The sequence below is a fragment of the Emys orbicularis genome, chromosome 3 (genome assembly GCF_028017835.1).
Source record: "Emys orbicularis isolate rEmyOrb1 chromosome 3, rEmyOrb1.hap1, whole genome shotgun sequence".
NCBI classification, from domain to species: domain Eukaryota; kingdom Metazoa; phylum Chordata; order Testudines; family Emydidae; genus Emys; species Emys orbicularis.
In genome coordinates, this window is record NC_088685.1 from 106,572,294 (window position 1) to 106,595,866 (window position 23,573).

The window sequence follows — 23,573 nt, forward strand, 5'->3', positions numbered from 1 at the left end:
CACCTGGGAACAGAGAAAAGTGATGCTGACAAGGTATCTTGTCAATTTCACGTTGAGGTTCCATTTGCAAAGGAACTGCTATCCTGTATCAGACCTATGGGCCTCATATCTTGTCTCTCACGGTAGCCGGTACCCAATACTTTAGAAGAAGGTGCAATAAGCTGTAATAGGCAATAACTTGTCCACAAGGAAAGCTATTTTCCTAATCCTCAGTAATTAAAAACTAGTTCATGTCCTGAAATATGAGGCCTTATATCTCATCCAAAACTTTTCTGGGTGTGTTTTAATCTTACCTTTAGCATCTCTGGATCTGTATGCTATCCATGTATATTTTCCCATTCTTTTTTTAAATCTGCTCAGCTTTTGGCCTGAGTGATATCTTGTGACAATGAGTTCCACAGCCTAATTTGTGTTGCAAAAGAAAGTATTTCCTTTTATCAGTTCTAAATTTTGTTGCTTTTTCGTTTAATTGAACATGTGGGGAGGAAAAGATGTGAGGATGGTCTGAGCAGAACAAGATACTAGGAAAAAGAGCAAATTCTAAGCAGAGCAGGCTAATAGGTGCAGCATAGCATGATGGGCATAGAGAGGCAAAGAAATAGGAAAGGGAGGCATATTCTGGAGTGAAAAAGAGAGAGAAACAAGAGAGCAGGGGAGAAAGAGAAGAGAAAAGATGGAAACTGAACAAAAATAGAAGGGACAGATACATCACTTATGATGTTACTAAAACACTGTGAAAAATGAATTTAACGGCTCATCTGTACTATTTGTTTCTTTGCAACTATTTAATAAACAAATGGTGTTGTGAATTTTTTAAAGTTCCCTTAGTGCATGCCGAGGTCTCAAAAATAATAGTGTGTTTGAGGTACTCAGCAGTAGGAAGACCTCTGAATCCTGGCATGACCTGATTGCCTGATGTTTGGCATACCTATAGCATTTAAGTTAGCTAGGCACTTCATGGGATTTGGGGTCTTTGGCTGCAGTATCAGGTGTTGTCCACTGGTAGCGGCAGGAAACCTGATTAGATGGATCACTTATAAGGTCTGGCAAATCTTACGCATCTCTGTTAAATGTAAGAAATCTATCTATGTCTTTTTATTTCCTTACCTCCTTCCTCCTCAGAATGTCTCTGTGTTAGAAAATCATCACTGGAGATCAACAATAGGCATGCTTCGAGAATCAAGGCTCCTTGCCCATCTACCAAAGGAAATGACGTAAGTGCCACCCATGTGAAACATGCTGATAAATTCCATGGAGAACAAACCAATGGCCTATTTCATTGCTTGATTAAAAACCATAAGCAGAGAGGCCAAAGGCTGATTGTAGGCTGAGCTAGTGTCTCACCCGCTCCTGAAGGTGATGTAAAGCACATTGGCCTGGTAGCGTGGGATGCACCTGGGCTGGGGCTTCACTAGGAATATTACCTAAAAGTTTGTTACTGTTGCTAATACTTGCTCAGCTGCACCAATATTAGCATTGTTAGCAGTCCCAATGCTGAGAAGGCACCGATGGCCACCCATTGTGGGTTGTTGTTTTTTTTACACCATATCAATTAAACCTGCTCAGCGTTAGTATTCACAATGGTGGGAAATAGAAGACATCGCTAGTGTCGATATGCCCTAGGTGTCTCCCACACTACCAGAAGAATGTGCTTCAAATCTGACTGTCTCTGAGCAGAGGGAGATAGCAAAGTCAGCAGAAAGAACAGAGACTGAATGTAGGCAGAGCTGACCGTAGTGTGTTGGTTTTTCCTGCAGTTGTTTGTGTGTACGTGTGCACAGTATTGATCCTTGGGAAATGTATGGAGACACATTTTTCACACGAACCACCAAGCAGCTCTCCAGTGTTACGTTTTAATCACTGGTGATTTGGGAAGAATACAAACAGATTATATAGAAAGGACAGGCTTTCTATCCCATTAGTAATTTCCTAAATCATCCAATCCCCTTCTTCTCAGTCCTTCTTTAAAGAAATAATGTACAATGCCTTGGCGTTTGTGTGGCTGCCAATCTAAAACCCTATGACATTAATTCTTCTAGATGCCTTTCGTGTTCACCCAATAACACATCCTGCTGTTTAGTTTGCATTCTTCACAATACTTTATGGAAGCTCCCTGGGCAATTTACACCAACATGATTATTCTGCCACACTGCCTATTCCACATACATCCCATTGCCAGCTAAACTGCTGGTCTCCTGCAAGCTATCCCAATGGAGAACAATGAAGTGGAATCCGTCTGCTAGCTGGAGTCATCACATAATACTCAGAAGGAGGCAGACTATGAAGTGGTTTAAAACCATTGATGTTCAACAATCCCATATTCAAAAGGGCTCATTTTTCTTGCCTACAGCCAGGATATCGAACAGCAGCTGGGCTCCCTCATCTTGGCAACAGACATCAATAGACAGAATGAGTTTTTGACCCGGTTGAAAGCTCACCTCGAAAATAAGGATCTGAGATTGGAGGATGCACCAGACAGACATTTTATGCTGCAGGTACTTTTTTTTCCCTTAAAGGAACAGTGTATGTATGTTAGCTCAGCCTCAGGGTACCCTTTACCCGCCATCTTAATTGCTTTGCTGCTGTCACCTAACATGTTTCAAAGCAAGCAAAAACTTACCTCCAGTACTTCCCAATATACCAGGTGTTACGTTATAATCCGAATATAGCAGATGCGGCAAAGGATCAACTATTATTCACCTCTTGAGTTGCAGGCCACTTTGTCTCTTGCCACGTCTCTCTCCCCTTGACTATTTCCCCTGTCATCAGGGCCGGCGCAACCCATTAGGCGACCTAGGTGGTCACCTAGGGCGCTAACATTTGGGGGGCGGCAACCGCGGCGGCCGGATCTTCAGCCGCCCCGGTCGTCGGTGGTATTTTGGGGGCTGGACCTTCCGCTACCTCTGTCGGGGGTGGCATTTCAGGTGCGGGACCTTCCGCCGTCTAGGGCGGCAAAAAAGCTGGCGGTGCTCCTGCCTGTCATGGCAACTGCTACTTCAGCAGAAGGTAGGAAGCTCAGCCTCTTACTCCAGCCACTGACAATGCTTTTTCACAGAGGAGTTGGCAGTAGGTGCCCGAGCAGTGGTCACTTCGTTGATGCTCCTAATCTCCATCTGCATGGAGGAAACCACTGCCGTGGCAGTTCTTCCCCAGATAATGAAAGAACCAAATCTAATTTAAAATCAAATGGACTCAAATTGCTTCTTCCAGCTATACTGCAGTAGTTAATGGTATCTTCAGAACAAATTTCCACCCATTACATCACCTTCACTATTAACCTAAAGTTAGCCTTACGCTGCATTTTTTCTGTAGAAATAGCACCACACGAAGCTGCCTGCTCTTAAATAGCTCCTAAATAGCTTTTATCATACAAAACACCTCAAGTAATTATCATCAATTAAAAACAAACTCTAATTGCTGCCAGCTTAAAATGCTTTGCTGAGGTACTGCTGGGGTCGGGTGAGGGAAGGAATGATATTCAGGTAACTACTCCTTCAGAAGAGTAATATATGAACTAGTTTGCCTATCTTGCCTCCTTGAACAAAATGTCTTAGGCCTGGTTTCTTCATGGACCACTACATTTAGGCAATGGGTTTGTAATCATGCTTCACAACAGATCAGGCAAATTGATGGTGCAAAATGCAGCATTGGTTCCAGTGGGGAAAACATGAAAAACAACTGTTCTTTCCTGTGAAAATTCATACTTGTGAATTGGGGGAGGGTGCTACCACTTCCTCAAGGTCTCTTGGATTAAACTGACTGGCCTCAATATTACTTATAAAACATACTTTAGTAGTTTACTTCTTTATACCCATTTTACAGATGAGGAAACTGAGGCTCAGAGAACATAAGTGATTTTCTTATGGTCACAAAGCTAGTTAGTGTCCAGCCAGAATTAGAATGCAGGTCTCTTGATTTCTAGTCCCATGTCTAAATAACTAGAGTCCACGGTGCCTACCAAGTAAGTTGCACCCTTTCTCCACCTCCATTTATTTTCTAGAAAGGAGGTGTGGAAGCAGAAAAGGGAACTGTCAAAAAAGAACTGCAATGCATGACAGTTTGTTAGCAAGAGTTAGGCTAACTGTAGGCCTAATAACGCAAAATTTGTAGAAGCAAGAAATGTAAAAGGCGAGTAAAATAGTACTGTGTGAGGAGTTATTGTGACCTATGACCTTGTATAGATAAGGTGTAGAAAACCTTAAATAAATAAGGTATAGAAAATATTGCCTGTCGGTAGAAGTCAAAACAATTAAAGTAAAATACCAAAATGACATATGTATAACAAGATACAGCTGTCCCTCATTATTTTTGTAATGAAAAATATAAATGCTTGTTGTAATTAGGTATCAGGGAGAGAGACCTGCTTGGCTCTCTCCCTCTGCACACTGTGAGAGTGAATAAAGCTTCTAACTTGCTGCACCCAATCAAAAGAGTGAAAACTCAGTTTTTCTCCGACAATTTGGGGGCTCGTCCGGGATGGCAACGCCCTCAAAGGCACCGGCAGTTACTACAAATCGTTCCCCTTCAAACCCCATGGCGCCACAATAGAGGTAAAAGACCTTTTAAAATCTCTATTGGGGTGTCGGAGGAGGACTGTCCGTGGAGCCGTCTGTCCCTGTTGGGCTCACGCCATCCGAACTTATTGACTGTGCAGCAAGGTCAGATGCTGAGCGGCGTAGGAAAAGTGTTTGCCGCCCCCTGTATGCATATGCAAGGTGCATAGGTTTGCACCTGTGTTAAGGGGTTTTTACTGCCTCAGCAGGAGGAGTTTTTACCGCCTCATAGTCCGAACAAAGGAGTTGTTTACCGCCTCAGGTAATGCATCGAGGTACTTAGGAATAGTACCTAAGGTACTTGGAATAGTACCTGAAGAAGGCCTTGGTAAATGTGTGGTGCTGTGTAAAGTGTAAATTAAGTAAATTGAGTGTTACCGAAAGACGCCCAAAGTACTCTGCGAAGTCTTTTGGCTCGTGACCAAAACTACTCTAACGCAAGCCCGGTAACTAGAGGATCTTTTAGGAAATCCGACCCACGGTACGCTAACTCGGCCTGGCATCGTCCGGCAAGAAGGCTGCCTGGGTCTAGGAGTGTGTGAACCCATCTTCCCTTCCCTTTTCCACTCCGTGTGAGCCACTGACAGTCTGACCATCTCACTGGATGCAACAAAGTAAGCGGCGCCGTCTCTCTGAAATTAGCCGACGCTCTTTGCTGAAGGGAGGTGTAGAAAGTCATGGTTACCCTCGTTAGTCACTCCTGTGTAAATACCCTGTAGGAAGAAATCCTTAGTTTATTAGCCGCTAGCGCGGACAGAGCATCCTCCTCCCTGTGTGTGTAATTAAAAAATGGGTGGGGGACAGTCTAAGGATTCCCTCTCACCCCCTAAAGGTACCCCAGCTTATTTTATGTACGTACATTATGGTCCATCAACCTGCAGGTATTTAAATAGTTGAAATCTTTACACGCGTGAAAATCCATCTAAACAATGCCCACTAGAAGGTACCTTCAATTTAAATAAACTTAAATATCTCAAAAAAACCCTAACTTCACCAAAAGCCTCTAATAAGCAGTGGGCGCAATTTGTCTGTTGGTAAAAGAAAGCTACAAAGAGACTCCACGAGTCTCGAGTGCGGAGTCTAAAGGACTCCCAAAAAAAGTTAAAACACCAAGTATATAATTTACAACTTAAATGTAAAGCATCAAACAGTCTTTCTGCTCCAGTAATTCCTTCTGCTCCAGTAATTCCTTCTGCTCCTCTTTATCCCCAATTAGTTAAACCTAAAAGTAAGAAAAAAACTCTGACAGGGCGCCCGATGCGACTGCCAACTGCGCCCCCACTGACCCTAGCTCAAATGGACATTCATTTAATAAATGACACAATGCTTAAGTATTGTCAGGCTCTAATGACAGTGCTCCTAAAATTACACCTGACATTTAAATGGGGTTAGGTAGTCTATAAACATTGTGGCCATTAAAACCCCCACAGCTTCAGTGTAACCGTAAACTGAAGCCAAAAAAAGTTGTCACGGTTTATGACTACGTTTGCTAAAAAAGTAGTAGACAAAAAACTACACTAACAGGACACTTACTTTTTCAAGCTAATAATAGCTGTGTGTATGTTAATGACACCACATTACAAAACATACATTTTAATCTCACTACCACTGCAGGCAATCATATTATTTACTGGCCTGCAGACAGAGCTTTTCAAGTAGCCCTTAGGTTCCAAATACCCTTTAATTAGACTAGTTTAGTACCTAATAAATTTCAAAATTTGTTCTCACTGTTACCAGAGATTCAGAAAATCTCTAAAATACAAGGGCAAATTCACATGCTTCAAAATATATATCAAGTTAAAAAGTATGCCTTTCAAACTGCTTATAAAGTATCCATTTTATGTACTAAGTATGATGTATTGTGCTTTGTAACTAAGGCTGTACAACAACCCCATTATAGTTTTGCTATAAAAATGTTATTGCTTGTATTGTTATTAATTAGCTTAAAATTATGTTATTGTTGTTGTAAAATACGTAATAATAGTAATACCTTTCATGTTCATGCTAATCATGCATTGTCATTACATCCAATCAGAACCGCTAAATTAAAAACACCTAATATAAAATCAGAAGTCCAAAACTTAATGCAAATAAAAGTTTAAAAATGTTTGTTGTACTAAAAGTACAAAAGGGGGGGTTGTGGAAGCAGAAAAGGGAACTGTCAAAAAAGAACTGCAATGCATGACAGTTTGTTAGCAAGAGTCAGGCTAACTGTAGGCCTAATAACGCAAAATTTGTAGAAGCAAGAAATGTAAAAGGCGAGTAAAATAGTACTGTGTGAGGAGTTATTGTGACCTATGACCTTGTATAGATAAGGTGTAGAAAACCTTAAATAAATAAGGTATAGAAAATATTGCCTGTCGGTAGAAGTCAAAACAATTAAAGTAAAATACCAAAATGACATATGTATAACAAGATACAGCTGTCCCTCATTATTTTTGTTATAAAAAATATAAATGCTTGTTGTAATTAGGTATCAGGAAAAAAAACCTGCTTGGCTCTCTCCCTCTGCACACTGTAAAAGTAAATAAAGCTTCTAACTTGCTGCACCCAATCAAAAGAGTAAAAACTCAGTTTTTCTCCGACAGAGGTAATGACCTTTACCATAGGTGAAATCTGCGATCCCTATGCCTTTGGCATCTGCACCAGCATTTTGCCCTATCTGTCATTAAGTCTAATAATAAACCCATCAACTAGATGTACTTTGTCCAGGAAGAAAGCACACAGAAGACATTTTGTTTCAAGGAGGCAAGACAGGCAGATTATTGCATATCTTACTCTTCTGAAGAAGCAGCAGCTACTTGATTATAATTCCTTCCCTTGCCAGTCCTACCCCAGCTCTACCTCAGCAAAGCACTTTCAACTGTTAGCAAGGTAAAAACAAGTCAGGGGCAAACCACAAGGTCCTATGCTTAGCTCAGTAAACAAAAACACAGCTGACCCCTCTGAGCTGACTGTATACACATATTAAACCCAAGCATAATCAAAGTGATATGTAAGGTCACTCACTGACACCATAAAGAAGTGATGCCCAAATAGTTTCACACTGGCTTGGCTCTTCATTTCCTTGTCCTCATTGATGGATGCCAAGGCAGGCAGTCAGCAGGAGTCAGCCTGAAGCTTTTGTTGGCTTGCCCACCACCAGTCATATCCAAGAGGCTGTGCACACTTGGAATGTGGTGCTTCTCTCGTTCTCGCTACTATGAAATGGGGCTCTGAATGAAGGTTTTGTTACAGGCTTGAATAAGTGCTGTTTCCTGAAGCGGCACATTTGGGCAGGGCTCAGTTTCTATAATGTACTCTTGAATCCATCTTGGCAGCACGCTTGCAGGGCCCAGCAGTTTCACGGCACCTCAGAGTGCAATAAATTCACTACTGAACGATTGCTAGCTAATCATTTCTTCTCCCCACCACCACTCTCCTCCTTTACTTTCAGATCGCGCTGAAGTGTGCTGACATTTGCAATCCTTGCCGGCTCTGGCAGATGAGCAAGCAGTGGAGTGAAAGGGTCTGTGAGGAATTCTACCGGCAAGGTCAGCCCTCTGACATACTGAATTCTCCTTTTACTTTGTTCTTTAAGGCACTTAATGTGATAAGAGAGAAATTGGCTAATCTCAAGTGGCGTTTGCTCTGCAATCAACTACCCAATTCCCCTCTGAAATCTCCCAAAAAATATGATGATGAGCAGAAATGTGGCCTTATTTTGCATGTGGTTGGTAATGAGGGGCAAGAGGAGGAAATGAAATAGAAGAGAAGCGGGTATTTCTTTGATCTGATTGCCCCTGTAAGACGGTGTCAGTGAGGGTGGTTCTGCTGTGCCTTGAACCTTTAATTAACTGTACAAAATCTCTGGTCATTGTTATCCACTCTGAGCTGAAACTCCCATGGGTATGTACTGCTCAGAAATTACACAGCCATCACTTGTTTTCCTTTGCTTTCCAAAATATAACTACAGTTCCTACCCTTAGAGTGTTACATTTGCTTTTTCCTTCTCCTCTACTTACAGTTGCAGGGAAACCAGACACAGTCTGAACTTGCTCACCACTAAGCCAAGTTCTAATGCAATCTAGGGGGCCTAACTGTAAACATTTTCTAACCCCTACTAAGAGCAAAGCTAAACATGGTTTTTAACATGGTAACGACATACCATTTGGCTCCATCTGCACAGGCCAGGCCAGATTGTGCTACAACTCAGTGAGGATGTAGTGGAATTTAATCACTGTTAAATCTTTTCTTAGTAGTATTAACAGAGCCTAAAGGAAGGGATGAAGATGGTAGAAGAGCAAGCGTAGTGCTCTGGCGTACTGAATTTATTGACATTTCATGTCCACACTACAAATTTAAACCAGAACTGAGCATGGTTGTGAGCAATAGCTGGCCTTTATAGGCAGTTTCACACCAGAGTAGTCACATGGTGGTAAAAACGCTCAAGCCCAATCCACACTAGTGCTTATACCACTGCTAGCATTTCGAACTCTCATATACTTCATCCTGGGTTTTCTTAGCTGTGTTGTCCCAGAGAGTACAGCTGTCTCGGCAGGTCATGGATTGAGATACATTCCACTCTGATTTCTATGAACCAGAGGATCATCCTGCTTACAGTCATTTCCTGTGACATCTTAAATTGTTGGTTTTATTTGTTTAGGCATGTATAACAGGCCCTGCCTCAGATTTCTATGTGGAACCATTGTATGATCATGTTGAGACTTGCAGTCTATCTTTAAAACGGTGATGTCCATCAGGGCATCAAATGGAGATGAAATGTAAGGGTTAATTCTCCTAGGATTTGCTGTTCCATCCATATTATAAGGAATAACAGATCATATTCAATATTGCCAAGTGGCAAAAATGTTGTTCTCCTTTCTTTTTGGTAGGTGATCTGGAACAAAAATTTGAATTGGAAATAAGCCCTCTTTGTAATCAGCAGAAGGACTCCATACCTAGTATACAAATTGGTGAGCTTAACTTTCATTCTTTTGTCTCTTTCTCCTCCCCCCCCTCCACCCTGAAAGTGCAACACAAGCTAAGCAGAAGATAGATGTGTAGTTTTATACCAAAAACTTCAATAACCCCAGGAGTAACATTGGATGAAAATAAAACCAATTTGCCAAGCAGGCCAGATAAACCAAGAGCAAGGCTGAGTGCAGCCGTAATGTAAACAAGCAAAGGAGTGACAGTGGCAGCACGCAAGGATGAATGGTCCTCAAAGAGAAGTTCAGGCAGCTGCAGCATTATCCCACTTAGTGGAATATGCCACTTGTTTGCTGTGATAGTCCTGAGTGAAGTAAAGGGTTTCATGAAACCTTTTACCTATTTAGTGCCTCCCAGTTAAACTAACTCAAACCCTGCTTCCCATTCCGACCTCCCACAAAAATCCCCACTAAATACTCCATAATGCAGTACTCATGCTGCAATGGGCATGTAATCTAGTTAGCGAGCCAGTGGAAAATGGTTTCCAAAGGACTCTGAATGAATCATTCATTGTTTTCCATGAGTTCTCTAGAGTCCTGATTTTCCTCCTTTCCTTCTTCCTCCAAGTTCTCACACTGCAACCAACCATGGTCTGCCAAGACTAGCAGGCTAGAGTGCACTGAGCAGCAGGGGAACAGGAGCGGATCCATCCAAAGTGGCACAGGCTTTCCCTCTGCCACAAGAACTGAATTTGCTGCCTCCACAGCCCTCCCATCCCAGAAAGTGGGCTGAAGGTTAAGCTCAGGCTCCAGTGCACTCTTTGTAGACCACCCAAACAGCCCAATGGTTTATTTTTACTCAGTGTTTTCAAAATGCACCTCGTTTCAGACAATGTGCATGACTGAGCAGTTGTGTAACCTTTCAGATACTGTGCCAAACATTCGCCATTGAAGAATTGTGTTCTTTACATTTTGTTTGCTCCCTCTCCCCTACTCCAAGCCATGAAACACATGAGCTGGAAACAAGTTGAAAAACATGATAGTAAATAACTGATGGTTTTGAATCTCCCTTTGTAATTGCTTTGAGTTGGGCAATTCTGATTCACTCCACCACTGAGATCAAGTTCATCTTAGCTGATATGAAACATTGCTTTAGAATAATCTTTTCCTACGGAGCAGCAGCATTAGTAACAGATTTCACAAAGAGTGAAATTGAAACAGACCTTTCGAGACTGTGAGATTCACATAGGGAATACAAATAATTATGTTAGCAGTGGCTAAATAATGCAATACTAGAAAAACCAAGGGACATTCAGCTCTTCACATGGTTGGGTTCAGACCATACACCTAATAGCACCATTGGTTCCAGCAGGCACTGACACACAGCAATGATTTTAATTGTACCAGCCCTTTCCCAATGTACATATCAGGAGTTATTACCTTCGTGAGATTGGGATTATATATCAATAGCAACATTCAGGCAAATAGGTTTGCTTGTCCAAAACATTGCTTCACTTTTTCCTTACGGTGGTTCTCTCTTACCATATGTGTGAGACGCAAACCTCTGAGAAAGCCACCAGATGCCAGAAAGCAAGGAACCAGGAGTCAGAAAACCCAGGTTCTAATTCTAGATTTGACACTCTCCTTTTCTGACCTTTGACCTTCTTGGGCCTCAGTTTCCCTACTTGTAAGGCAAGGATAACCATAACTATTCATGTCTGTGTTATGAGGAGTAATAAATGTCTGAAGCTGTTTTGGGCCAGGTGCTAACTACCTTTATTTTTCTTATTTCAGTGAAAATTAGAGCCTTTTTTTAAGAGACTCCGATTTCTTCTCAGATTAAGTTTGTGAAGATAAATGAGGGAAGTAATACAGTATTGGCAGAAATATATAAGCAAAGAACTCAAAAGTATACGTATATACATAGTTTACTGAATTATATATAAATTAATATTCCAGAATGCCACTTACTGTGAAAATGAGTAAATATAATAAAAAAACAAAAAAGATATATTGATATCTTTTTAAAATACAGCAAAACATCTCTGATCAGCACTACTTCACACAATATGGTTGTTTCACCTTGTTTCTCAGCTAAGATTGAACAGGAAAGTGCTATAGCGTGGTCTCATTAGAATATTAAGACTTGATTGGTGATATGTGTTATACTTCTGAATTGTAGTAAATGTTCCATTTTGTAAAAGTAAACTAAATATGTCTGATGAACAGAGCACATTTTATGATGCATTATGCTTGCATTGTGTTGGTTCATTTATTTACAAAATTCTTTTAATCTGCAGTGGGTCTCCCAGTCAGCAGTGCAAATTTATAAACATCTCCTATGCTGCATTATTACACAACCAGTGCAATCAATAGCTTCAGGAGAAACTGAAAGCAGAACTTTAGTTTAACAGCCTGCTTTTGAGATCAAACTGCAGTCATGGCCTTCATTTGTTTTCTCTTCCATCAAAAGTGATTTTGGTCATATAAAAAAGTATTAAATCCTCCTCAGTTAGAGATGTAATTAAAATATTCACTGTGCCTGTGCACACTTTTGCTACCATAGCTGCTGCAGGGTGAAAAGTGATGTGGATGATAAAATCCCTCCCTCTATCCACAGGTTCTAAAAATGAGACAGTACCTTCCCAACATTCAGAGATACTAGATCATTTCCATGTTATAGACCAACATACAGCTCTAGCCCACTATCCTGGCATGCACACTGCCATACACAAAAGGGCCATTCTGTGACCTTTTAATCCAGTTTATGTTACAAGAACCCATAGCCTCTGACTAAACAGAACCAAAACCCAAAACATTAATTGTGCTGCTGCAGCTCTTTCCAAATAAGAGCATAAGTTCATTTTTGACTCAGGGATTTGCACTTGGACTAAGCTTTGTAAATAACTCCATTAATGTACAGCTCAGAAGTAGACCATAAGAGTCATGATTCACATGGTATATACAGACACACATACAATGAAACCTATCTTGAGCAACCATTCAAGGGAAGGATAAAAATCAGCTGCTTAAAAAAAGTCTAATATAGGTAGAGTAGAATTGTACACAGTAAGTGAGAGAATATTTTAGAGAGATTTCAGGACAGGAGGTTACCTGAAAAGGGTGCTGTCTTATACAGGTTTCAATTATTATACAGACAGAGCCAGCCAATCTGACTTTGCAATGGTCCTAGAGGATACATATTCCATAACCATCAGTTTAAGGGTGTGAGTTAGAGGCTTATTTGTTACTTGTCTCTGGGGTTCTGTGACTTTGTTCACTGCACTTTAACGACCCAAACTGCAGGAAAAGGCATTTGTGAATGATACTGCTCCTTACATGTCTTGTCTTGTGTTTCCCCAGGTTTCATGACCTACATCGTAGAGCCGCTCTTTGAGGAATGGGCCAGGTTTACAGGAGACACTCCCCTATCCGAAAATATGCTAAGCCATCTCAGGAGGAACAAGGCCAAGTGGAGGAGTTTGCTCCACAAGCAACACAGCAGTAGCCGGAGCAATGACCACTCAGGTCAAGTGACTGAAAATGAAGAGCAGACTTTAAATGAAGGCGACATCCCATAGTGCCAGTTTTGACTCTTCCTTATAGTACTGCTGCATCGTCTTTGTTAGTCACAACAGTAAGCCAAATCGTCAGGAACTGCGAGGCCGTCATCAACAATGTGGAAAGGGAAGAAAAAGGGAAGCAGAAGTTATAAGGGTCCTCATGAATAAACCCTCCCTACTTCTGAGTTTCAAATCTGAGCTCCTTTGAATTCACTCCCTCCTCTTCCTTATCCTTCTACATATATCTGAAGCCATTCATCACTTCTGATCATTAACTGCTTGAATAAGGAACTCCGTTCAGTAGTGATGAAGCTGGGCCAGTAAGTGGCTACCAACTAACGGGGAGGATTAGAGAGAAAGCATGGGAGACGCCAACATATTTCATTCACCCTGGCTCATATTGTGATAGGTAGCTGTATATAGGCCCAGAGCGCCATACACAGTTTTAAGTCTGGCAGCTGGACTGCACATTAAACCACCAGCATCTTCAGAACTCAGAGGACATTGGCTGAGTGAAAGTGCACAGAGGAGAGAATCTCATTATTTTAATAATTAAAATAATTAAAAAACCTTTTTAACTTTTGTATTCTGTGCACTAGACAACAGATCAAGAAACCTTGGACTGAGGTAACTCTATGTACATACAACTCAAGTGAGACAAGGCTCATTTGGTTAATCATTTTTATGCCACTTTAGATAAGAGACGGATATCTTCTCACTGTAGGGAACAGCAGTCCCTAGCAAATGAAAGGGAAGGTGTTGTACAGTCTAAACCTTTGCAACATTATCAGATCTATCTTTTTGATGACTGTTTCAATGACATGTTTATATCCATGTGTACATTTTCTGTAAATACAAAGCGCTACTGATTCCCATGCCAAAATACTGAAGTATTATGGGATTGCTACCTGTATAAACAATGGCACTGTGAACAGAATACTGTTAGTTTTAATACAAGAGAAAGCATTTGTAAATATGGTAAAGAGTTTATTAATACACTATTGTTTGCAGATAAAGGCCTTAACTTTTAGCATCCTTCACTGCTAGCTGTTCAAATCATAGCATCTGAAATATCTTTTCATTTTCAGCCTTCCAGCAGAAGTCATAAAAGAATGAAATCTGTCAGGGCATTTTCTGGAAACTTCACATGCATTCCATATGAATTCATATTGTTTAATCCATGGCATAGTGCACACTCAGTCTAATCAGCTGCTTCACAAAGCCTGAAGATATTACACAATCTATTTTACAGTTCAAGCTGGTAAACATATAGCCATGAGTTTTAATTTTTATTAAGTAGCAGAGTAGTCTACAATGCCAGACACACCCAAGTGAGGGTTGGATGCTGGTTTTGATCCTGGCAGTTCTAGATTCCATTTGCTTTCTCAAATGATGCAGAACTGTAATGTCACTTTTTATTTATTTATTTTTTAGTCTTTAGATAAGTTTTTAGGTATTTTCCCCCATCTTAATAAAAATACTTTACCCAGATTTTATCATTTTTAAATCTCAGTTATTGAGTGAAAATACGTGCCAATCTAGTAAGTTCCTGCTTAACTATTACTGGAAGTAGTTATGTGGGAGCTTCCCCTTCTCGCTTCCAATATTTTGAAAGATATGCATTGTAGCCTACCCCATAAACATCCTCTGTTGAGACATTCATTGGAACCTGTTCCTTAAGTTCCTCCAGTCAGATGAGACTTCGACCTGGGGCACTAACTCGTGTTAGTCAGGTATTTGTTTTTAGTGTGTTACTCTAATAGCAAGTGCAATGCTGTTACATAACTATTTTTTCTACTCAAAATTGTGTCAATTTTATTTAAAGAGTTTTCTGTTAGAAAGATGTCCTCCATTTCAGGCTCCATAGTAGTACAATTGTATTGTGTGACATAATTGTCTTGGAGAGAGAGCAACAGAGGCCAACACAGTTTATAGAGAACGTTTGAAAATGATGTGTTTACTCTTGGTGTAAAAGTGCAAGGTAATAAGGGATATTTTAATTATAAAAAGGCTTAATGATGTTGTTAGAGGTAAAATTTTCATACTCATAAGAGATCCAGTCAGGGCATAATCTAAGTTTTAGTAAAGAAGGCTATGCATGTAATGAGTAATATATGTGTAGAATCATTTGGTGGAGAAGGGGACTGAAGCACATAGTGAAGTATAAAGGTGAAATTTAGATAACACTGGAAAGATGAAGCATGTTGGGCCAGATAGCTTGGTCCTCTCCTATCATTTTATATTGTGTGGCAGCAGATAATGGACAATGAGAACATTTTTTTCCCTCAAGCCTTCCAAGCAGGACACACATCACATTGCAGTTTGCTATCTGATCTTACTAACAGTGCCTGCAATTCAGGGAGGGAGGAACCACTGCTTAAGTAGTGGAACAAGAGTATGTTCCCTTCCTTCCAAAACACAATTGTTGCCTTTTCCGTGATCGAAATGAATGCCCCTTCTATTGTTTGTTAGCCTGTACTGCTGCATTCTTTTAGGACCTATTTTTCCTCCTGATACTCCATAGGTTTAGAATAAGTCAGGACGTGTTACTTACAACACAGAGCCCTTGAAGGATAAACAGCACTTTAGAAGATAAATTTTTTTAAAAGCTGTTCTATAGCTTTGAATGAAACAAGTCTATTCAATATTGTATGTTGCCAGCTGTTTCTGTTGCTACATGCTAGTAGAGATAGTCAGATCATTGTGGCATTTCATACTTTAATTTGCTGTTCTGAGGAGTTTGTAGAAAATAGATCCTGGGGCAGATCTTTGCACAGTCAGAGGCCTGCTATGATGTCCACAGTACAATCTGGACTTTTGTTATTAGCACCTAAAATCTGTTATTCATGTCAACCCTTATAAAGTTAAAGTTCCTAACTACTCTAAACTGAAAGAGCTGCTCTTAAAAATAGATGAGGACTTCTTTTCATGAAACTGAAATGCACATACCTGCAAAGTTGCAAACAATAACCTTTACTAGTGAAACAATACTTGAAAGAAATTCAGGCTGGCTTCAGCATCTACCTAAATGACATGTAAATCAAAGGAATTATACTAGCCATGGTCTATCTAAGCCAGTTTGCCTCAGGTGCTCCAGACCGGTTCACATCAAAAGAGGGCTGTGAAGTGAGCCCTGGGAGCAGGTGCCTGCCAACCAGACAGTTTTGGGCTCTGCGCTGAAAAGCAGGGATTCTGGGTGAGTTCCACCATTTATTTTCCCCATGGAAGACGTCTGACTGCACTTGATGCACTCAGTTCAACACCACCAGCAACTAAATATACACTGTTGATTCATGTGTTATATATTGTCTTGTTTGGAGCACAGAAATACTTGTAAAACCCCAGGCTGGGAATGGGGCAATAGAATGGAAAGGTAGGGAAAAAATAAACATTTGCACAGAAGAGGAGGATATGGACTTTTGTCCCATTAGCTGCATTTGACACTTTATAGAAGACTATGTACATGAATTCTTACTTCTTCTAAGAGGGCCTGTTGGGGCTGCACAGCTCAAGTTCAAGAGTTTTCCAGTTGGGTTCGCTTTTTAGAAGCACATACTGAAAAGAGCTCTCAAGCATACTGCTACACAAAAATATATCTCACTTATCTTGGTTAAAACCCACATTTGTTTTCTTAAAGGAACGATTATGTACTGCCATAGATGTGAATGCTGTAATTAAAAATTAATTAAAGCAAGGAAAATAGTTTAATTAGACTATTAGCCTTGATTCATAAAGCATATAAGCATGCTTTTTGCTATATCAGAGCTTTAAATAGCAGCAGCGGATCAGCATTTAGACCACTAATGAAAGAAAAAGGAAAGCAATACGGAAGTAAACATGAGAGACAGACAGACAGACAGACATTGTGGCAGGTCACTGTTTTAGCCCAAGACATTCTTCCTATTTTAAACAAAACAAATGCAAGCAAAGTAGACAAGTTACAGTAGCAGCCAAAGGACTCATTAGCAAAACACAAGAATGTAGGCCACTATGCACAACATGGTTGAAGAAAGAGTGTAGATTTAGAATCCATGCCACCAGAGTTGGTGACTGGACAAAAATTATATGAACTGGCTTTCCATCTGACTTACTGTGGAGCACCTCAAGGCTTCAGATAAAACATGATTTAGATGAAGGAGACAGCCTACAATGAGCATTGAAAAGGCTATAGCATAAGGTTCCCAAGCCCCGAAACACAGCAAGATTGGTCAGCATTCTCATGCAGCACAACAAAAGGAGAAGTGACAGAATATGCGCTAAACAAGCTACGATTGCACTGCACATCTTTCTTCAAACAACACCTACCCAAAACAATTACCAAGCAAGGTTCAAACCAACCAAAAAGGGGCCTATTTGATTTAATACAGCAAGTAGAATAGATGTCCTACTGGCTCTTTTCTTTCTATGATTGTTTTAACTTGTGCAGTTCATTAAGTCTATATTGTAAAGTTGTATGAAAGAAATTCCATTTACACCACTAGCAGCACACTAAATGAAATGGACCATCTGTCACATTGCATCGCAGAGACTTCACTAGCCCTTGGGTTAGTAGCCTCCACAGTCTAAGTCAGCCAAAACCAAGAAAAAAAGCCCAACAGCTCTCATGGGAGCAGCGCTCCCAGTCATGGCTGAACACCACACAAGCTGTAGCAGTGATGACTTTCATCAGGCCAGTCAGTCAGCATACCAACCACAATTTATTCCCTGCTGATAGCCAGTCTGTGTCACTGAACTGAGCTGGATGTAAGATGGTCCCTTTGACCTGACTTGTGTCACAGAAGATCAGTACTTGTAATTCATTGGTAATTATGCATAAAGGTTAGTCTTATGTTAATTTTGTTTTTACAGTAGAAGATTAAATCTGAAATAACCAAGCATGCAAATACAAAAAAAAAAAAAAAAAAAAAAAAAAAAAGGCAAGCTGTACTGCAAGAATATGTACATTTTACTTTCCCGTTGGTGCAAACAATCATTTATTGCTATAATCCATCCTGTATTTTAGGTACACAAACTTTTACATGCAGAGCATAAAAAGTTTGACATGGATGTACAGTATATTCTGTTAATCTTTGAACACAAAATTGTATAGAAATGTCATGTTTATTGTAAAATGTATTACATAGCCATACACATACCTAATACAACCATATGAGCTAAATCCTGGTGCCAGCGAAATCAGCTTCCATTGACTTCAATTGGACTAGGATTCTGCTCATATGTGTGTGTGTACGTCATGTAGAACAAGCTGAAAGGAAGTAACAGATTGTGTGAAAATTCTGTGACTGCTATGCAGTGATGCCAAGAATTAAACGAGAGACTTAACTGTATCTTTTTTGTTTTACATACTGCTGTAAGTATTCATCATGTCAAAGGATGACAATAAAAAGAATCACAGAATGACATGTAGCTGAAGTTTATTGGTAGAAGAAACAGTTATCTGTGAAACATTTGCTTAACACTTGCTAAAATTTTCTGACTTGACAAGGCAGTCAGAATTCTTCCCCCCTCACCCCACCCCACCTCACCCACTAAGCTACCAATTTACCTGTAATTGTTTATGGGAAACACAGTGGCCCAAATTCATCCCTAAAGTGACTCCATGTATTTAACTGTAGATGCACCAAGGAAAAATTTAGTCAATTGTTTCTGTGTCTTTGTCCTAAAGATGTAATATGCAGATTTTCAAACAGGGCTAAATGTCCAGAGTTATAACAGCTAGTAATAAAATGAGAGCTTTGGAAGGGAGAAAAAAACCCTCATGCTTCAGGGCTTAAGCCAAACTCTAACCATTACCGTCTAAAATGAGACTTTTATTTGAGGGGGCAGATGTCACATCTACCTACTGTGGAGTTTCTTGCACCTTCCTCTGAAGCAACTGAGGCTACACATGGTCAAATAGAGGATACTGGCCTACCTGGACTACTGGTCTGATCCAGTAGGTAATTCTTATCTTCACATTGCAAGGAAATGTGTCACTAACATGTATGGATAGTTCCTGCAGCAGGGGCTTTTGACATTTCACAGATTCTTAAAATACAGCAGTAAATGTTCACTGGTGCTTTCAGTATGTACTTGTAAAACTAGCTAATAGCTGCATGTGTGCAAATAAAATACAGATGGCGGAAGGACAAGTAGGTCTGAACTTAAGTCTTAGTCCCCTTTCTACAATAGACCCAGTTTGATATCTGGAGGCAAGCTTTACGGCTTAGGACAAATCATAATTTATTTCTGATAACCCAAGGCCAAATATCAGTCAAGTTGCCAGATCATGAGTACTATATGCTAGAGTAGTTCTGGGACCAGATTCAGTAAAAGATACAAAAAGACACCAAACCAGGCTCTTTCACATTGACTATATATTTGATTAAGTTCAGTCTTTATAGAAAAATGAATATTGGGAATATGACATGAAAAAAAAACCTGAAAATGACACCAAGGATTATTTTGCTGAAATTTGCTTTTTGGGGGTGGGTGGATAGGAGTGTTTGTTTTAAGAGAGCAAAACCACTGACAAAAGACTAAGGAGATTTCCACTGCCCCTGGAAGTTACCTATGCAACATGTAATGTGCTTTAATGGTCAAAGGCCTTTTAACAAACAAAATTATTCAACTATGTTAAAAATATCTCCAGTACTTCAACTCAAGACCTTGGGAAGGAACTGAGGTGAAGAAAGGGAACAAGAATTGTGGCAGCCGGAAGTCTAAGAAGGAGTTAAAGCAAAAATACAGTTCTGTATAATCAGCTGGCTGTTTCAGTTCCTAGTATTTACATAATGATCTGTAAGTTTAAACAAAACATAAGCTCAGGAATGCAGTATTTCATCCCTCACTCCATAAAGTAGCAATAAACTTCCTTTTTCCATTTCACTGATGTATTAAACATATTCCTTTGTACTTAATACCTACACTAACATGCCCTTCTAACAATAGAAACAGTGCATAACTCTCATAATAGAAGCAAGCAAAGTAATATAGAATACACTCCCGTAACATTCAGTCATGCTTTAAACAACATACCACTGAGGCCTTGTCTACACTACGAGAGTACTTCGATTTTAGTTAATTCGACTATGTGGAATCGATATTACTAAGTCGAACGTGTGTGTCCACACTAAGGACAGTAATTCGACTTTGTGAGACTTTGTGAGTCCACACTAACGGGGCAAGCGTCGACATTGGAAGCGGTGCACTGTGGGCAGCTATCCCACAGTTCCCGCAGTCCCCCCTGCCCATTGGAATTCTGGGTCGAGCCCCAAATGCCTTCTGGGTAAAAAAATGTGTCGAGGGTGCTTTTGGGCGCCTGTCGTCATCCGTCCGTCACTCAAGCCCTCCCTCCCTCCCTCCCTGAAAGCGCCGGCGGGAAATCAGTTCGCGCGCTTTTCTGATTACTGACAGCGCGGACGCCACAGCATTGCGAGCATGGATCCCGCTGCGACCATCGCTGCAGTTGTGGCAGTTCTCAACGCCTCGCAGCTTCTCCTCCACCTGTACCAGAGGCAGCTGCAGATCAATCATGAGAGGAGGCTACGGCACTACCGTGACGGCATGAAGTCGGACACTAGCTCCGACCTCTCTGAGAACATGAGACCCAGCGCCCAGGACATCTCGCTGTCACTGGGTCTTGTTGATACTGTTGAACGGCGATTCTGGGCCCGTGAAACCAGCACGGAATGGTGGGACCACATAGTGCTGCAGGTCTGGGATGAATCCCAGTGGCTGCGCAACTTTCGCATGCGGAAGGGGACTTTCCTCGAACTGTGTGAGTTGCTGTCCCCTGCCCTGAAGCGAAAGGACACCCGGATGCGGGCAGCCCTGACTGTCCAGAAGCGAGTGGCCATAGCCCTCTGGAAGCTCGCAACGCCAGACAGCTACCGGTCCGTCGCTAACCAGTTTGGCGTGGGCAAGTCTACCGTGGGGGTTGCTGTTATGCAAGTAGCCAGGGCAATCGTCAAGCTACTGCTATCTAAGGTAGTGACCCTGGGAAACGTGGAGCTCATCAGAGATGGCTTTGCCGAGATGGGATTCCCAAACTGCGGTGGGGCTATAGATGGGACTCACATCCCTATCCTGGCACCGGACCACCAGGCTAGCCAGTACATCAACCGGAAGGGCTACTTTTCCATGGTGCTGCAAGCACTGGTGGACCATCGGGGACGTTTTACCAATATCTACGTTGGATGGCCTGGCAAGGTTCATGACGCTAGGGTGTTCAGGAACTCTGGTCTGTGTAGACGGCTGCAGGAAGGTCTTTACTTCCCGGACCACAAAGTAACTGTTGGGGATGTGGAGATGCCAACAGTCATCCTCGGGGACCCTGCATACCCGCTAATGCCCTGGCTCATGAAGCCCTACACTGGCGCACTGGACTCAGGGAAAGAACTATTCAACTACCGGCTCAGCAAGTGCAGAATGGTGGTGGAGTGTGCTTTTGGCCGTCTCAAGGGGAGATGGAGAAGCCTACTCACTCGCTGTGATCTCAGCGAGACCAATATCCCGATTGTGATAGCTGCTTGCTGTGTGCTCCACAATTTGTGTGAGAGCAAGGGGGAGACCTATATGTCGGGGTGGGAGGTTGAGGCAAATAGCCTGGCTTCTGATTACGTCCAGCCAGACAGCAGGGCGATTAGAAGATCACAGCGGGACGCGCTTTGAAAGGGAGGCTTTGAAAGCCAGGTTCCTGACTGAACAGGGTCTCCAGTGACTTTTTACTTTGTGGACACAGATGCTGAACCTGCCCCCGTTTCTTTACCCAGTTACTGTTGACTATCCTTCCAAGTTACATACCCCCTTCCCCACCTTCCCAACAAATAAAATCTGTTCTGTTCTGTTAATGAACAAGGTTCTCTTTTTTACTGTTTTCGCGGGAATGTTTTAAACCGGGGACGCAGACTGTGGCGGGGGGCGGGCTTAGTGTTTTGATGCAAATGATGCTTCTAAAGTCCGGGAATGACAGGCTCCGCAGTGCTGGATTGGTTGTTTCAACGCAGCCTGCCAGCAGTCCTGGGCGGGACTGGATGTATGTGTCGGCCAAGTGACTTTCTGGCAGGGGGCGGAGGGTAACAGATCCCCTGCTGCGTGGCTCTGTGATCCAGGATAAGGACCGCGGCATAGGATCTCTAACTGCCCTCCCCCGACACAAAGTCACAGATCAACCCCCTCGCACCCCAGAACAAGAAAACCGCCTCCCAGACTGACCAGGGTAACTGGTGACTGTGCTGTGTATGTGTCCTGATGCTGGACCTGCCCCCGCCTCTGTAGCCTGCTACAGGTGACTGTCCTGTCCAAGTAACAAACCCCTTCCCCCCCTTCAGACAGAATCCCCTCCAAAAGACACTCTCGGAAACAGTACTTAACAGAAACAGATGTTTTATTATGAACCGCACATGAAAAGGGGGGGGGGGAGGAAACTTGGACATGGGCTAGTGTGAGATGGGTAGGAAAGGACTTTTCAAACTTAGGAACGAGAGCCTTCCATTGCTGCAGCAGTGTGCAGTGGCCGACTGACAGTTTTAACGGCCCTTGCCGCCCCTCCTTCTTTGTACTTTTGGTGAGGGGGGTGTGGGACTTGGTGGCGGGGGAGGGCGGTTAGAGATAGACAGCAGCAGTGCTCTGTCCTCCTGCCTCCGGTCTTGCAGAACATCCACTAGGCGCCGGAGCGTCTCCGTTTGCTCCCTCATTAGTCCAAGCAGGGTTCGAGTAGCCTGCTGGTCCTCCTGGCGCCACCTCTCCTCCCGTTCCATGACTGCTCTGTGCATTTGTGACAAGTTCTCCCTCCACTGTGTCGTCTGGGCTGCCTGCTCTCGTGAGCACTCCATAAGTTCATAAAACATGTCTTCCCGCGTTTTTCTCTTCCTTCTTCTAATCTGCGCTAGCCTCTGGGAGGGTGATGCCAGGCTGGGTTGGGAGACAGTCGCAGATGTGTCTGTGGGAATGGGAAAAAGGGAGTAAATTCCTGAGACAGATAAATGAAGTTGCTAACAAAGAGCATAGTCTTTCTCTGTGAACAACACCATGCACTGCACCTTTCACATGCGCACTCAGGACAAGGTCGAATTTTCGGCCCTCGCCTTATGTGTCTGGGGTCCTGCAGTTGCGATCAGAGAAGCGTTGCAGGACACCTCTACTTCTGCTGCAGGAAAACATGGTAAGCCGTAGACTTGTGGCAGCTTAAACATGTAATAGTAGCACTGGGCTCCTTTCGCACTGAATGCAAGGCCACTCTCTGCTGGCAGCAATCAGGGAAGCATGAGCTCTGCCCCTGTCCCACCACCTCGCGGCTGTCCCCGGGAAAGATCCCTGTATGCTGCCCCTCTGCCGCCTCCACCGCGTGGCTGTAAAGCAGTCCCAATACTAACATTCCCCTCCCTAATTTAAAGCAGGGCGTCATGTGTGACATTACACTCATGAGGATCTCGGAGACCGAGAGGGGAAGGATGCTGCGTGAGAGCATGCAGAGGCCTGGGCCGTATGCCGCCATGCTGTGCCGCGCACTGATCCCCGACTACCTGATGGACTCATGGCGTGGGAACGTGTCTTACCACGGGGGA

The 23,573-nt window shown here is 42.3% G+C and overlaps 1 protein-coding gene across 1 annotated transcript in view; it reads left to right on the plus strand.

Annotated features, from left to right (window-relative positions):
• PDE7B (phosphodiesterase 7B) overlaps positions 1–13,044 on the plus strand; it is a 113,929-nt gene extending 100,885 nt beyond the window's left edge. Inside the window, exons 8-12 of the mRNA XM_065401825.1 lie at positions 1,123–1,214; positions 2,351–2,495; positions 7,990–8,086; positions 9,428–9,508; positions 12,827–13,044. Coding sequence (XP_065257897.1) covers positions 1,123–1,214; positions 2,351–2,495; positions 7,990–8,086; positions 9,428–9,508; positions 12,827–13,044 — 633 coding nt within the window. The remainder of the gene's footprint in view (positions 1–1,122; positions 1,215–2,350; positions 2,496–7,989; positions 8,087–9,427; positions 9,509–12,826) is intronic.
• Positions 13,045–23,573: the final 10,529 nt, after the last annotated feature.